Source organism: Dipodomys merriami, unplaced genomic scaffold (genome assembly GCF_024711535.1).
Source record: "Dipodomys merriami isolate MVZ:Mamm:240054 unplaced genomic scaffold, mDipMer1.0.p SCAF_9, whole genome shotgun sequence".
In the NCBI taxonomy this organism is placed as follows: Eukaryota; Metazoa; Chordata; class Mammalia; order Rodentia; family Heteromyidae; genus Dipodomys; species Dipodomys merriami.
In genome coordinates, this window is record NW_027206512.1 from 34,341,187 (window position 1) to 34,357,630 (window position 16,444).

At 46.5% G+C, this 16,444-nt stretch overlaps 1 protein-coding gene across 1 annotated transcript in view; it reads right to left on the reverse strand.

The window, feature by feature from the left end:
- The window catches only part of Cracd (capping protein inhibiting regulator of actin dynamics), a 194,470-nt gene that overhangs the window by 21,245 nt on the left and 156,781 nt on the right, over positions 1 to 16,444 (reverse strand). The window contains exon 5 of the mRNA XM_070012908.1: positions 6,443 to 6,578. Coding sequence (XP_069869009.1) covers positions 6,443 to 6,578 — 136 coding nt within the window. The remainder of the gene's footprint in view (positions 1 to 6,442; positions 6,579 to 16,444) is intronic.

A 16,444-nucleotide genomic window follows, 5' to 3' on the forward strand; every position in this document is an offset into this window, starting at 1 on the left:
TAAAGAGATGATGCAGCATGTTTAATGCATCTGGAGTTCCCTGGCAGAATTCCCCGTCTTAGAACGCCACGGAACCAAATCTCCCCAGATCTCCCCTGCTTGGTCCCAGCTTCCCATCAGCCTTGGCCTGGTGGGTAGTAAGACTGCAGACACATGACAGAGATGAGCCAGAGATGCTTTCCCCACTCCCCCCACCTTGCGGGACCCCCACATGCCAAGTCAGGAGCATGTCAAGGCAAGGGCTGGCACTCCATACGCTGGGATCCCAGTCTGCGCCTGGCTCAGTTCCGCAGGAGGGGAGCGCACATCCAAAGCCCGTGGTCAGCCAGGGAAGGACAGCTTCAGCAGCCCCAAGGGTGGAGGGTGCTGAAAAAGGGGTGTCTTCCAGAAACAGGTGCAGCAGGAAGCAGCAGTTAGTATCTACTCTAAGCAGGTCAATAAGCAGGCACAGTTAGAACAGCCAATGGAGTCAGACAGGAGGACATGGAGTCACGGAGCCACAGGTCCAGCTCACTGCTGCCCTGTGGGAGGGGTGGGAAACCTACGCAGAAGATCTGCCAGCCCAGCCTGCCCCCGGGAATGGTGGCCAGGAACTGCAAACTGGCCTCAGCCCCCCTGGACTGGAGAGACTTCCTGATGGTAGAATCTGCCAGTGATCCAAAATGACTGAGCTCTGAGCCAGCAGGCCAGCCTCTCCCTCCCTCCCTCTTTTCCTCCCTCCCTCCTTTTCCTTTCCTCCCTCTTCCTTTCCTCCTTCCCTCTCTTCCTCTTTCCTTCCTTCCTCTTCCTTTCTCCTTGCCCATCTCCCTCTCTTTTTTTGATTTTTTTCCTTCCTTCCTTCCTTCTTTCCTTCCTTCCTTTCTTTCTTTTTGTTGGTCGTGGGGCTGGAACTCAGGGCTTGGGCGCTGTCCCTGAGCTTTTTTGCTCAAGGCTAGCACTCTATCTTTGGCCACAATGCCACTTCCAATTTCCTGGTGATTAACAGGAGATAATAGTCTCATGGATTTTCCTTTCCTGGGCTGGCTTTGAACTGTGATCCTCAGATCTCAACTTCCTAAGTAGCTAGGATTACAAGTGTGAGCCACCAGCACCCAGTGCTTTTCTTGATTTTTTTTTTTTTTTTTGTCCTGGGGCTTGAACTCTGGGCTTGGGCGCTGCCTTGTGCTCTTCAGCTCAAGACGAGCACTCTACTGCTTGAGCCACAGTGCCACTTCCAGTTTTCTAGCGGTTTATTGGAGATAAGAGTCTCATGAACTTTCCTTCCCAGGCTGGCTTTGAACCGCGATCCTCAGATCTCAGCCTCCTGAGTAGCTAGGATTACAGGAGTGAGCCACCGGCGCCCGGCTGATTTTTTTTTTTTTTTTTGAGACAAAACTTCACTGTTTACCCCAGGCTAGCCAGTTACTTGCCATCCTCCTACCTTGGCCTCCAGAGTACGTGAATTACTAGAGACCAGTGTGCTGCTTCAGCGCCTGCATAGAGCGTCAGGATCCCATGTGGGTGCTTGGCAGCCTGTCCCGCCATCTGGAACAGTTCTCAACTGTCTGTGCTGCGACTGTGATAAGGTTTCTTTTCGAGCTGTTTTGCAATGTGCAATCATTGTCAACACTAGCTGCCCTACTGTGCTGTAGGGCGCTCGAATCCATTCCTCCTCCTTGCTGTCCTGTGGTATCCACTGGCCCGCCAAGAAGATGGCATTCTTTATGCTGCCAATGGAAAGAATAATTCCTAACACACTTGCTGGCTCATCTTCTACTGCCATTGTATTAAGATTTTTGTCTTCATGGCAAAAAAAAAAAAAAAGAACAAATAGACTGATATTTTCCCTGTCGTGGGGCTTGTTTTAGAACACAGACCCATCCTGATACTTCCAGAGACAAAAATGAAGGTGGCCAAATACAGTCACAGTCTAGCCAGAAACAGCGCCCAGAGATGTCATGAGCGCTGTGGAGGGAAATCTCACTGCTGGAAGATGGACAGGGGTGTGGGAAGAGGCAGGGATGAAGTCGAGGAGGGAGAGGAAATGCACAGGGAAGAAAGGGGAGAAGGCGTGAGTGCCATTATGACATCTGGGGGACAGAGGGAACAAAGAGGACAAGAAGGGGGGGAGGGAGCGGGAGTGCACTACGCGTGCTTGTCAAAGGGCTGATTGATGTGACATGTATGTTCCTCCTGGCAAAAGCAGCACAATGCTGTTACCGTGGAGTCTGAAAATGTACACTCTACCACAGAGGCTGCTTTGGAATCCCCTAGGGAGACCAGATTGGGGCTGGGGGAGTGGGAGGGGGTGGGCTGAGAGCCAGAGGGGCGTGGTGGCTGGAATGAGGAAGCAGTAGGGTGAGTCGGTGTCCAGACAAAGGGCTATTCTCACACGCAGGCCCTGCAGCTGTCAGTATGAGAGCTGGGAGGAGACCAGGACCTAGGTTCCAGGGCCATGGCCACTGGTCTTTTGGTACCCAAGCGCAGACTCTTCCCCAGCCACTTATGTGCCCCCCTCCACCCCCCACAGGTTCCTTCTCCAAATGCCTCCTCCTACAGCTTCCAAAGGAGACTGGACTGTTGTGACATTTTGTGAGACATGTCAACAATGGAAGGATTACTGCTAAAATCTACCTGGCAATCTCAGGTGTCACTTGAATTCAAAAGACATGGATACATATGGCTTTTAAAAAATCAATTTAGCCTCTCTCCAAGCATTATCATGACAGTAAGTATAAGTGAACAACTACTGAAAATTAGGCTGGCCCTTAAGTTTAGAGAGAGAAACTAACACTCTCCCCCCCCACTCTCTTTCTCTCTCTTTCACAGGAAGAGCAGGGTAGGGAACTGGATTTTATGTATTTATATATACATTTATATACAAATATACATTTAAATAAATAAATACTTGTCTTTATACGCATTGCAATTGTAACCAGGAAAGAGTGGAGATTTGTGCATATACTGACAGTCTGTGCTGCTGGTGGCTATGAATGGCATTACTGTTGAGACTGGAATGTGGACTGAAAGGAACTATATTTTATTCATTCACATTGGGCCATTTTGTTGCAATATGGAATGTCAGAGAACGATATTGCAGGAATGCTCATCCATATTCATGAAGCGGGTTCCTATGGTGTGGAAAATGCCAAACACATCAGATTCTGCAGCTTTCACATTGCCAGTATCTAGAACTTCCCAGATTTTTTCACAGCCATTCTTCAGCCCATATCTTTAAGAGTAAAGCCAAGGGGAAAAAAAAGAAAGTGGCTGTCTTCTTGTGAGAACTGTACATATTTCTATGGTGAAAGCAATTTGTAAAGAAAGAAGCAAGCAGCATACCCATTTAAAGATGCCTGCTCTCAGAAAAACGTGAATACTTTTGGTATTTTTAGGTGAAGTCTAGCTCAGTTGGACTCACTAGCTACCCAGGATAGAGGTTTTCCTCTTAGACCCAAGAACTGTGGTTAAGAAATAATCTAAACATTTCGCTGATAAAGGTGTGGTGTATAACTCTAAAAAATTCAGCTGTGGCCTCAAATGTGCTGCCCCTGAGTTTTATCATCACTGCCTGCTCTGATGAACAGGCATCCTCCTTGCCCCGTGCTTCTGGAAAGCTGAAGGCAATGGCAAACTTACTGCAGCCCAAATGCAAAGCTTGTGAAGCCACCAGTGCCGTAGTAGGTGCCCGGCAACTTCACCCAGATCACAGACCTCAGACCCCAGATTCCCCATCATATGCACCCCTGCTGTTCAGGTGGGGACTGGGAGTATCATGGGTTAAATGACTTCCCCCAGGGTCACGTAGCCAGGGGTGGTGGAGACCCAACTTGTGCTTCCTATTTTATGAATTCCTTCATGCATTCACATGGTCTTCATCCTACTGCTCACAGAACAACTGATTTCTTACATAGAGTCCTCAGAGTCTGGTATATTCAAAACTGGTTCTTGCTTTGCACATTTTTTATAACCAGAAACAATATATGTACATTTTATTTAGAAAGATCTGTTTGCTACAGAAAGTTTGGCAGGTGGTAGATTCAGTTAATTGGGAACAAGGCAAGCTGATTTGGGTTGTATTCCATTAGCCAATACTGCAGGTGCAATGACTCTATGTGGACACAAGGGGCAACCTTTCCCAAGGGCAGGCATAAACAGCTGCCCTTCTATGGGTGTCCAAGGGCTCCAAGGGCTGGGCAGTTTCTTAAGTAATACTGCAAATGGCTTTTTAGACCCTTAAATGTCATTCAGGTAGAAATTCAAAAGATCTTTGGGATAGTGGCTAATCAGTTATCCAGGATCTTTCTTGTCAAATAAGTGTTATTGATTCCTTTTCCCTTAAAAAAATATGCACACATAAACACAAAGACAATTCCAGACATACAAACACACATGCCTCAGACACAGCTAAACCATCTCATTCCATGCTGGAGTGGACGAGGGGCGGTCGTTTATGCTGCTTACTAAGCATCAACACCAGCATAACGTGGTGGTGGAAAAATGCAAAGCATTCATGCAAGTTCAGGATGGGACTGGCGCTCTACCACTTACCAGGAGCATACTGCTCAGTCGACTGAAAAATAAAGCACACACAGGCTTTTGGGGGTGATACAATTATATCTCAGGTCACTCCAAAATTTACATTTGCTATTATAATGGTCCCCCATTTCCCTCCTTGGAGAGCAAAGCCTTTTCTATTTTTTTTTTAAATATCACTGTTGAGCTGAAAGGAAAGCTTGTGAATCCATGCAGCAGAGGTAAACTGAGGCAGACCTTGTGTGAGTAGAAACTGTCAAAAAGTAAGAGTCCTCAAACTGTTATTCTGCTCTCCTTCCATGCTTTTCTTTCTGTGTGAACAGAATTGTTGCTTCAGGGAAGTTAATTGTTCCACAGTTCATGAATTATGAAATCAGATTAGTTAAAATCATGATTTGAGTCACACCGGCAGCCGCATTTTTTTGTTGGCTCATTAGAGTCTCTCAGACTCTTCTGTCAGGCCTGGCTTTGACCTACAGTCCTTCAGATTCTAGCTACCTGAGTAGCTAGGATTACAGGTGTGCACCACTGGCACCTGGCACAATACTTAGATTTTTCTCAAGCTTCTGTATTTTTCAACACTGCACAATGACTTATGCTTTACAACTATTAACTCCAATTTTTGGAATAGCATGTCAAAGATAACATGCTGCCATCTATTTTTACAGCACTTCCAGAATAATACTTCTATAATAGTGCTATTTCATGGACAGTATTCTGCATGTCACTCCTTTGAGAAAAATAATGATATGATAAGCCAGAGGTTTGGAACCTACTGGGAATGATATGCCAGGAATCAAAAGACCAGATTTTCCTTGGCCATCTGCAGCAACCTATAGGAAGTGAGCCACTGTTCTCTTTTCCAGAGCCCAAACCCAGTGGAAGGGCATAGCTATCTAGAACCAAGTACACAGCGGCCTGCTCAGGAAAGCTAGGCTGTGCAGGGCAGCATGGGCTGGCTCTGAAGGTAGAACCATGGCCCTGGCCAGTGGTGGGTGCTGGCATAAAGCCCTGGGTAAGTTTGGGTGTGGTGCCAGGGTGTTTGCTGCTTCCCTATTTGCCATATGCTACCAACAGGTTATTGCTTAGTAGAAAGCAAAGATTATCTCAAGAAAGTGGGCGATTTCTTTTGAGCACATGCATCACTATATTGGTAACTACTTGGGCCATTCATTCACTCACTCATTCATTATTGTAGAGGGCTCATCATCCCCGAGTGTTTTGTTCAAGATCTGGGGAGACCTCCCTCCTCCCCCCTCTTCCCCTGCCATAGAAGCGCTGGCTTAGACATTGCTCTCCAGTGAAGGAATTCTCCCAAACACTGGGTGGAACCTACGTAGCCAGACCCTAAGTGGCTGTACTCCTCCTGTTTTCCCTGTTATTTTACTCACACTTAGTAAAGGATTGCTTTGTTCTATTTTCCTTGATAGGCAGTCACCAGCCGAGACAATGTTGGGTAGGAAAACTACCCACACTGCGGCGTGAGCAGGAGGGGATTGGTGAAGGGCCCCTGGGTGGGCTGGGAGCCACGCACAGAGCCCAGCAGGAAAAAGGATCTCCATGTTGGCCATCTGGCGTTGGAGACCCGGACTGTGAACCTGCACCAGGCAGCCGGATCACCGACCGTGGGCTGGCGTACTGGTTAGGAGCTCTGTCCTCCATGCAAGCCCCAAGCCAGGTGCTTTTTCCCACACCCAGTAACATTTGAGAGGAAAGGAAGGCACTGTCATGCAGGTGGGCAGAGTGCAGGCTTCTCGCCAGGGGCCAGGTCGCTTCCAGAGAACTGCCAGAGGTTCTGCGAGACCAAAGGATCTCCCCAGGAGCCAGTCGGGGCCCCTCCTGTGCATATTACTCACAGAATGGCTGGGACTCTTCCCCCTTCCCCCCCCCCCCCAGGCCCTGCCCCTCCGGTCTCAAGCTGTCTTACCTGAAGAGTTTTGACTTTGCCCAGGATGTTGTCCTGTGACATTGCTTGAACTGTCTGCTCACTTTCTGCTCCCCCATCAGGGATAAAGATACTGTCATGGGAAAAAGCCCGGGTGCCCATAGAATAGTTGAAGGACCTGGAAGGCAAAGCATGTGTTTTATTGTATTAGGATGATACATTTCTTTTGGCAACTCAGTTTTCTGTTCTTCTTGACTTGGGGGACTCTACCCGTGCGCGCGCGCGCGTGTGTGTCTGTGTGTGTGTGTGTGTCAGTGGTGGGGCTTGAACTTGGGGCCTAGTCGCTGTCTTGAGCTCTTTTGCTCAAGGCCAGGGCTCCAACACTTTGTGACACAGCTCTACTTCTGGTTTTCTGAATGGTTTATTGGAGTCTCAAGGACTTTCCTGCCCAGGCTGGCTTTGAACCATGATCCTTACATCTCAGTCTCCTGAGTAGCAAGGATTACAGGTGTGAGCCCCTGGCGCTGGTTCTACCTATGTTCTCTGTGTCATCTAGGGGGCTCTTCCCATACTGTGGCCCTTCCTACCAACGGGTATACAGGAGGTGGGAAACATGGCTGAGAATCACCTGCTGGGAGAACTTAAAGATGGTTACAGATTTGTCCAAATTTAGGACAGAAGGTGCTGAACACTTTCAAGTGGAAAAAGCCCTGCCCAGAGGAGTTGGCCCAACCAGCTGTGTCCCAGAAAGTCTCACCATCCCGTGTTCTTTTTTTAAAATTAAGTAATTTGCAAATCCATAAGAGGCAAGAGTTTCTCTCATATTACAATCAAATTGGAAAGCTTTTGTGTCTTAAGCAAGGACTCTGAGAGAATTAGAATAGACAATGGGCCACCAATGGAGGAATTCAGGGAAGTAGGCTTGTCCTTGATGAATGCCTTCTGTGTAGTTATCATATAAGGATCAACTGCTATGGGTTGGATGTAGTTTGAATCCAGTTGTCCAGGTGCTGGAAGCTGGTGATGGTAAGCCGGTGTGCTGATGCTAGAACAGTAACGGACCCTCAAACAGGTAGGTTTCCTTGTTTTCGTTTTGTTTTCTTCCTTCTATACGAGTGTATGCTAAAAAATGTATGTGAAAAACCCATCTGTTGAGTTCTTCATTTCAGAAGTATTTTTCAGATTTTGAATTTTCATTCTTTTTTTTTTTTTTCTCTCCAGTGCTGGGGATCGAATCCGGGGCTTTGCGCCTACTAGGCAAACACTCTACCGCAGAGCTACATCTCCATGCCTGGATATTGTTTTCCCCCTACATTGTATAATCTTATTAAAACAAAATTATGCAAATGAGGAGGGCTCATGGTGACATTTCCAGACAGATGCAGAGCACGCTGATCATGTCCACTCACCTACACTCCCCTTTTCCCCTGGCTACGCTGTGTGTATGTATGTACTTGTGTGCTGGTCCTAAGGCTTGAACTCAGGGTCTAACCATGTTTGCTCAAAACTAGCACTCTACCACTTGAGCCATAGCTTTACTTCCTGCTTTTTTTCTTTTGGGTGATTAATGGGAGCTAAGAGTCACATGGACTTTCCTACTTAGGCTGGTTTAAAACCACGAGCCTCAGATTTTAGCCTTCCGAGTAGCTAGATTACAGGTGTGAGCCACCAGCACCCAGTCTGGGTTGTGTGTGTGTGTGTGTGTGTGTGTGTGTGTGTGTGTGTGTGTGTGTGTGTGTGTGTGTGTGTGTGTGTGTGTGTGTGTGTGTGTGTGTGTGTGTGTGTGTGTGTGTGTTGGTGGTGGTTCTGGAATATGAACTCAGGGCTTTTTGCTTGCTAGGAAGGTGCTCTACCAGGTGAATCCTTTTTGCTTTTCTCATGTAATTATAAAGGGTGATGTACAGTTACATAAATTAGGTACAGAGTACATTTCTTTTTGGACAATGTTACCCCCTCCCTTGCTCTCAGTCTTCCCTCCCACCCACACCCACAAGTTGTAGCGTTCATAGTGTCTAGTGAGACATTGCTTTTGCTTTTTGAATAGGGTCTTGCTTTTCTCTTCAGACACATCTATCTAGCCTTTGGGTCTTGCTATGTAGCCCAGGCTGACCTCATAATCCTCCTCCTGCCACTTCCTGAGTGCTGACATTACAGGCACATGCCACTATGTGACTACCCTCCTTTCCCTCCCCTCTCCTTTCCTCTCCCCTCCTCATCCTCCCCTTCTTCCCCTTTTCTCCTCTATCCCCTCCTCTGCTCCCTCTTTTTTCCTTCCTTCCCTCCCTTCCCCTCCCCTTCCTTTCCCTGCCTTCCCTTTCCCTTCTTTTCCCTCCCCTCCCCTCCCCTCTTCTTTGGTGGTAGAGGAGATTGAACTTGGGGTCTTGAGCTTGCTAGGCAGGCCCTTGAGCCATGTCTGCAGGCCCTTTTTGCAGTCTATTTTCAATGAATGCTTTCACTTTATTCTCAGACCAGCTTAGACTGTGATCCTCCTTGTGTTTTCCGGTAACACTGGGGATGGCAGGCAGGCACCACTGCATCCAGCCATTAATTGAGATGAGTTTTGTGAGTTTTGTGCATGCGTACGCTAATCCTGGAGCTTGAACTCAGGGTTTAAGCAATGTCCTTGCATTTTTTTTTTTTTTTTTTTTTTTGGTCGGTGAACTCTAGGCTTGGTCACTGTCCCTGCGCATTTCAGCTCAAGGTGAGCACTCTACCACTTGAGCCACAGCACCACTTCCGGGTTTCTAGTGGTTTATTGGAGCTAAGAGTCTCACGGACTTCCCTGCCCCGGTTGGCTTTGAACGGCGATCCTCAGATCTCAGCCTCCTGAGTAGCTAGGATTACAGGCGTGAGCCACCGGCACCTAGCTAGTCCTTACACTTTTTATCGAAGCTAGCACTCCACGTTGGCTTTTTAGTTGTTAACTAGAGATATGAGGCTCAAGGGTTTTCCTGCCTAGGCTGGCTTCAAACCAGTTTAACAGCAAATAGCTAGAAATGAGCTGTGGCCTCGAGTAAAATAGCTCAGGGACAGCACCCAGGCCTTGACTGACCAAGACTGGCACACATGGCACACACGTGCATGCACACACACACCCAGAAATTCATGGTCTAGATTTGAATTCATTCTTCTAGGCTCCTCTCCTCTCTCAGATCTTACTCTCTGAAACCATGGCAGTTGCAGCCACCCCGTGCTCCAAAGGCTCTGATTGCAGCTCTGGTAGATGCCCAACAGCTCGCTGCCTTCTCAGCCAGCACCAGAAGTTTTGCTCTCTTATCTCGCACCAAAAGCCAACTAGATCATAGGAGCGGAACAAGGTGCAGGAGATTTGGCTCAACTCAAGGGGTTCTTTTCTCCACACGTCTGCACCTGTCTGGTGCTCCAGCAGCCAGGTGACACCTTCAAGGATGCATGTCTTTCTTTGAACATTCGACCTGAATTTAATTGTGCTTGGAGGAAACACTGATTTGCCACAAGTGACTTGATAGCATCCAGAAGCAGACATAATTAAGTAACTGTTGATATTTATTAAGTTCTTACCCCATGATACACATTTATATTGCTCCTAAGAGGACTGACTTCAGCAGGGCTCAAAAGCATTTGTATCTTTTTCTTCACACACACACACACACACACACACACACACACACACACACACACACACATTATAGGGTTTCACTATATAGCTAAAGCTTGCCTCCAACTTGCTATATGGACCCAGACTAGCCTCAAATTCTTGATCCTCCTGGTTGTGCCTCTTTAGTGCTGGGACTGTAGGTGTATACCACCATGCCAGGCTAGTTTTTGTTTTGCTTTAAAGCACTGAGTAGAAACAGTGGATGAGAATACCTTATTAGCTACACAAATGAATGCTCTCTTGTAAGTCATTTCATTTACATAATGCAAATTAATAGCAACTCCTTGGCCATTTATGTAATATGAAACCTTAACCAATCATGGTTATGTGACAGTTCTAAATATGTCTGGAACAGAGAGTCTCCCATTCCTGAGGGGAGCTGAGGTAGGGTGGTAGAGGCTGACTGATGCTCCGCAGCTTGAAGCCACATTCAGTGAGCAAGGCATCTGGAGGACGATTGTCCCTAACTAGCAGGGGACCTCAGACATGATTGGGAGATGGAGGGACAATTGACCACCAATTGTACTTTAGTAGACTTCATCTTGGACCTCTTTCTTCTTGACATCTAAAGGCCTTTCACAACCGATTTTGAATTGGGCATCCCTACTTCTCCCCTACTTCCTTCTTCTATGAGTGTGCCATGAAAAGAGGCCTCTGGACTGCTAGCCACAACCTGCCCTTGGTCTTAGCCTTGGTTTTGTCTTCTGCTGGTGGAATGCAAGAAGCAGGCTTTGCTGTGAAGCCTTCTCTTCTGAAGCTGGGGGTATGCACAGGCATCCAGTCATGGCAAGAGCTGTGGAAAAGCCTTCCCCAGCCCTAGACTTTTAAAGTCCTCAACCTTTTTATGTCATCAACACAGTCACTTAATTGCCATTTTATGTTGAATAAGATTACAAGTGGGATGCAAAGCCTCTACAGTAAAAGCGAGCTCTAGAAAGAAGAGGGACTCACTCAGGAAGTGCAGACAACCTTGATTCCTGAAGACATTTTCATAAGCCCAGAGGACAGTGACAGCCATGACCTCAAGAGGACCCCAAAATGGCCCCTTTGGGCTTAAAGACCAACAGCTGGACTTTCAGGGGGCCTGAATGACAATCAGCTGGCTGAGGACAGAACGCAGGTGCCTGAGGTAGCAGAATTCTCAATTCGGTGTCTCTGGCCTGGCTGTGGTATTGTCACTGAGATTAGTGTAATCACAGAGAAGCTACACTTCTAAAACATAAGCAAGCTTCTTTGAAAGACCAGCCTTTTTGTCTTATCCTCTACTCTTGCTCTGTGTGTGTGTGTGTGTGTGTGTGTGTGTGTGTGTGTGTGTGTGTGTGTGTCAGTTTGGGGCTTGAACTCATAGCCTCCCACTCTTGCTTGGCTTTTTCTCTCAAAGCTGGCATTTTACCACTTGAGCCACACCTCCACTTCTGGGCTTTTTGTTGAGTAATTGGAGATAAAAGTTTCACAGACTTTTCTGCCTGGATTAGCTTCAAACCATGATCTTCAGATCTCAGCCTTGTGAGTGGTTAGGATTACATTACAGGCCTGAGCTACTGGTGACGAATTCTTGGCTTCTGACTCTTAAATTCTTCTTTCTTTTTTTCATGTTGGGGATTGAATCAAAGACCTCATGAGTGCTAGACAAGTGTGGTCACACACGAGCTATGCCCCACTCCTTTTTTTGTTGTTAGTTTTTTTTTTAAGTTTTCATGTTGTTATTATAAAGGTGATGTACAGAGGGGTTACAGTTACATAAGTCAGTTAATGAGTACATTTTTTTTTTACATATTATCCTTCCTTTCCTTGCTCTCTTCCAGTTTTTCCCTCCCATCCCCACCCACAAGTTGTTTAGTTCATTTTGTTTTGTTGTTTTGAGGCAAAAACAGGCTCTCTTTCAAGGTAAGATCCTCTGTGTCTGCCTCCCATGAGTTTCTTCTGAATTTTATGTTATCTTTCCACCCCATCAGTAATGGAACATATTGAGTTATTGTTCTGGCTTTCCACGTTGTCTTTCTCATCCTGTTACTTTCTGTTGTATTGGCATGCAATTTTCTTATTTAGACGACAGTATCTTTAATAACTCTATTTTCTAATTACATAGTGAACTCTGTGGCTGGGCTGCCTGATTCTCTATTGCAAATTCAATGCGAATAAAACCAAACTCATGCCAGGCACCAGTGGCTCATGCCTGTAATCCTAGCTACTCAGGAGATCTGGGTTTTTTTTTTTTTTTTTTTTTGGTCCGGTCGTGGGACCTGATCTCTGGGCCTGGGCACTGTCCCTCAGCTCTTCAGCTCAAGGCTAGCGCTCTACCACTTGAGCCACAGCGCCACTTTCGGCTTTTTTCTTTTTGCTTATGTGGTGCTGAGGAATCGAACCCAGGGCCTTGAGCATGCAAGGCAAGCGCTCTACCACTGAGCCACCTTCCCAGCCCGAGGCTGAGATCTGAGGATCATGGTTCAAAGCCAGCCCAGGCAGGAAAGTCTGTGAGACTCATCTCCAATTAACCACCAGAAAACTGCAAGTGGCATTGTAGCTCAAGTGGTAGAGTGTTAGCCTTGAACTGAAGAGCTCAGGGACAGCGCCCAAGCCCAGAGTTCAAGCCTCATGACCAACAATACAAAACAAAACAAAACAAACAAAGAAAAAACCCCTCACCAAACTCATTGGCATTTCCCACAGAATACCTGTCTTCCCACTTCTTTCTTCCCTATCTTCCCTCTGGCTCTGCGCTCTATTTTTTCTCTAAGTGAGGGGCCTGCTAGGTTAGGAGACCATATAGAACAGAAAGTCTTAACATGTGGCACACTTCCTTGTTCACATTTAGAAATCCTTCCAAGTCAATGTAGAAATCAGTGGACTGGAAATCCTGAGCTCTGTGTTGCTGGGTGCACGTTTTCCACACAGGTGTTTGCTCAAATGGCTGCTCTCCACATCCCTGGTGAGTGACCTGCTGTGACAGGTAACCACCTGTGCATGGCCCATAATCACTGCCCTTATCTTTAGGGATGAGGATGCAGAGATCCAGAAAGGTGAAGCGAAGAGAATCCATCCAGGCTAAACAGAAATCTAATCAAACTCCTGACTCCCACCTCAAGTTTTCCATGTAATACAGTTTTTGCAGATGCTTGTGTTTCGTTGGTGACAAAGATGCTACTTGAATAGTGATCTTAAGGGCAGGAGATTTAATTCAGAGGTTCCTGGTCATCTACCATTATAACTTTTTACACTTACATAATATTAAGAGCTTTTCTTAGTGACAAAATATGTATAACATAAACTTTACCATTTTTTTAAAAACTTTTTTTGGTAGTACTGGGGTTTGAACTCAGGGCTTTGCTCTCATTAGGCAAGCACTCTACTGCCTCAGCCACATGTCCAGCCCTTTTTGCTTTTGTTGTTGTTGTTTGAACAGAGTCTCACATTTGTGCCTGGGGCTGGCTGGACTGCAATCCTCCTATTGATGCTTCTCAAGTAGATTGCAGATTTAAGCCGTCATGCCCAGCAGAAGCTGGTTCTTATTAAAGGTGGAATCACAGTATGTTAAAAACCATATTTTGTTTATAGCTATTCATCTGTCAGTGGGAATTTGGGTTCCTGCCTTTTGGCTATGGAGACTAATGCTGCAATGACAGCACTATCATTTTAAAATTAAGATTCAAATAACATATACAGGTAGCATTATGACTCAACCACGGCCCAGAGAGTAAACAGGTGTGCCAGAAGTGTTCACCCTGAAGACATGACATTGCCTCCCCTAAATTAAACAGAATCACTGTCTATAAAGATAAGTAGACATCTTATAGGAGAATGAAGTAAAAGAAGGAGGGGAAAGTGGGAGAGAAGGAGAAACATTGGGTGAAAATGATGGCAGACTTTGGGAATAGGAGATGGCTTACCTCCTTCCTTCTGTCCCTCCCTCCATCCCTCCCTCCCTTCCATATTTTTTTTTCCAGTAGTACAGGGGTTTGAACTCAAGGCCTTGTACCTGCTAATCAGGCACTCTTTACTAGTTGAGCTATATTACCAGTCAGTTTTGTGTGGTTCATTTTCAAGATAGGGTCCCTGCTTTATGTCCAGGCTGGCCTGGACTGGGATCCTCCAATTTGTGCTTCCTTTTGATGCTAGGATGAATGGCATATGCCACTGCACTATCCCATTGGTTGAAATGGAATTTTGTATATTATGGTGCCTTATAAACTATGCCTGGGCTGGCCCTTGTACCTTGATCCTCCAATCTCTACTTTCTAAGTAGCTATGATTACAGGTATGAGCCACCATGCCCAACTTCAGATGACTTTTCTATGATGATGGAACAGCAAATATGATGTAAACAGATTGATGGTAGGAAGGAGAATTTCAGGAGGGCATTTTTTGGGTGGAACAGGCCTGCCTGTGTGGTGGCCACTCTGGAAAGCTCTGAGCAGCCCTGTGGGTAGCCAAGTCTGTGGGATATTAGCATTTTCCAAGCTTCATTTGGAGTTCCTTTCAACACAAGCCAGCGAACTGGTTTGTCTTGCTGCCTCCACTGTATTCCAACCCTCTCTCACCCAGTTTTCCTGAGGTCTAAATGCAACACTACAGTTCTTGATTGCAAACAACAACCTTGACTTGTTCAACCAAAAGAAACGGTGATGGCACCCCAAATCAAAGAAGCCAGAACCAAGATTTGGAAAAATATAAAAGAGTTTGGCATAAGTATCCAAAGCCACAGAAAGCACTATTTAGGGCTCCTCTTAGAGTCTAGTCCTTTACTCTGCCAAAGCAAGTTTTGGAAGAGAAGTTCTGATTGGCCAGGCTGGGTCACATGGTCACACCAGGTGGCAGTGGGGGTGGGGGGGGAGTGGAGGTCTGGGCCAATGGCTTCTCTCATGACTAGGAGATACTGTGTGCCATGAGAGCTACCCACAGCGAGGCGTTCATAGGAGTTCCTGATGAGAAACCAGGGTGCTACTGGGGAGAACTGGTTGTTAAGGGCTCAGTGACCTGAATGAGACCCCATACTACGCTTTGGGATCTGTGTCTAGGTTCTCTTTTCAGATCGGTCCCACTATGTGGTGGGCTCATCTAACCAGCTCTCCTCTGTTTGGGCTCTTCTTCCCTTCTAGGCAACTGGGATGGGTGGGTCCACTGCTCTGTGGCCATGCTTATCTGCAGAGGTGGAGGAGAAGACACAAAGAGTGCATGCTGGACCTGTGGCCTGGAGTCCAGGGCGCTGGAAAGTCAGTGTGGTGACGGAAGTCAAGAAGGAAACCAACCAAGATCACCCCTGCAGCCATCAGTCACCATGTGAATACTAGGTGCTAAGAATCGTGGGGAGGAGTCAAGAAGAGCTATCTGGACTGAGCTATCTGGTTCACTGTGTGGACCAACAGGACAGGGACTGTGTCAGGAACAAGGAGAAGCAAGGGACAATTTAGGGGAGAGGGTCATTACTCACAAAGTTCTTATCTACAGAAAATGACACAAGATAAAGAAGTGAAAATATATATATATTTTTTTTAGGTCCGGTCATGGGGCCTAAACTCTGGGCCTGAGCACTGTCCCTCAGCTCTTCAGCTAAAGGCTAGTGCTCTACCACTTGAGCCACAGCGCCACTTCCTGCTTTTTCCTTTTTGCTTATGTGGTGCTGAGGAATCGAACCCAGAGCCTTGAGCATGCAAGGCATGAGGTCTACCACTGAGCCACCTTCCCAGCCCCTGAAAAGAATTTTTTTAGGCAGTACTGAGTTTTACAACCTAGGACTCCACACATGCAAATACTCTTACCATTTGTGCCACATTTGTGGGCTTTTTGTTTATACTTTGATTTAGGATGGGGGTCTCACTAAGTTTACCTGGACTGGCCTTAAACTCATAATCTTTGTCACCATTCCAAGTGGCGGGGGTCACAGGTGTACACCATCATGCCTCGTTTCCTCTCTCTGTTCCTGGTCTCTGTTGTCGGTGTGGGACACCTGGAACTGTGGCAGCTGTCTTGTGACCATGAAGACATAAGCCTGAGGATCAGAACTCACTCCCCAAGGATGTTAGAGAAAGAAGGGACTCTGACTAGAGCTTGATGATGTTGCTGGGCTCGCCACATCACTAAACTTTTTCACTGGGTCAGATGACGTATTTTGTTACTGTTAAATATAGTAGTTGTGTTTTCTGTTGTAACTGGGATTATCCTATCTGATTCAGATTTTAGTGATTGCTTGAAGCACTGGGCACATTCCAGGACCCATTGATAACATCTAACCTTGGGTTTTAGCCTATGAGGGAAATTCCCCTGCCAACCCCCCCCCCCCCCCGCAAAAAAAAAGCCTGTCAGCAGCTGCATGCCAGATACATGCTTCAGCCTCCCACTCCTCATTCTTTCTTTTTTTTTTTTGGCCAAGCATCATGTAATTTGGGGCCATAGATATTAGGTAATTACTA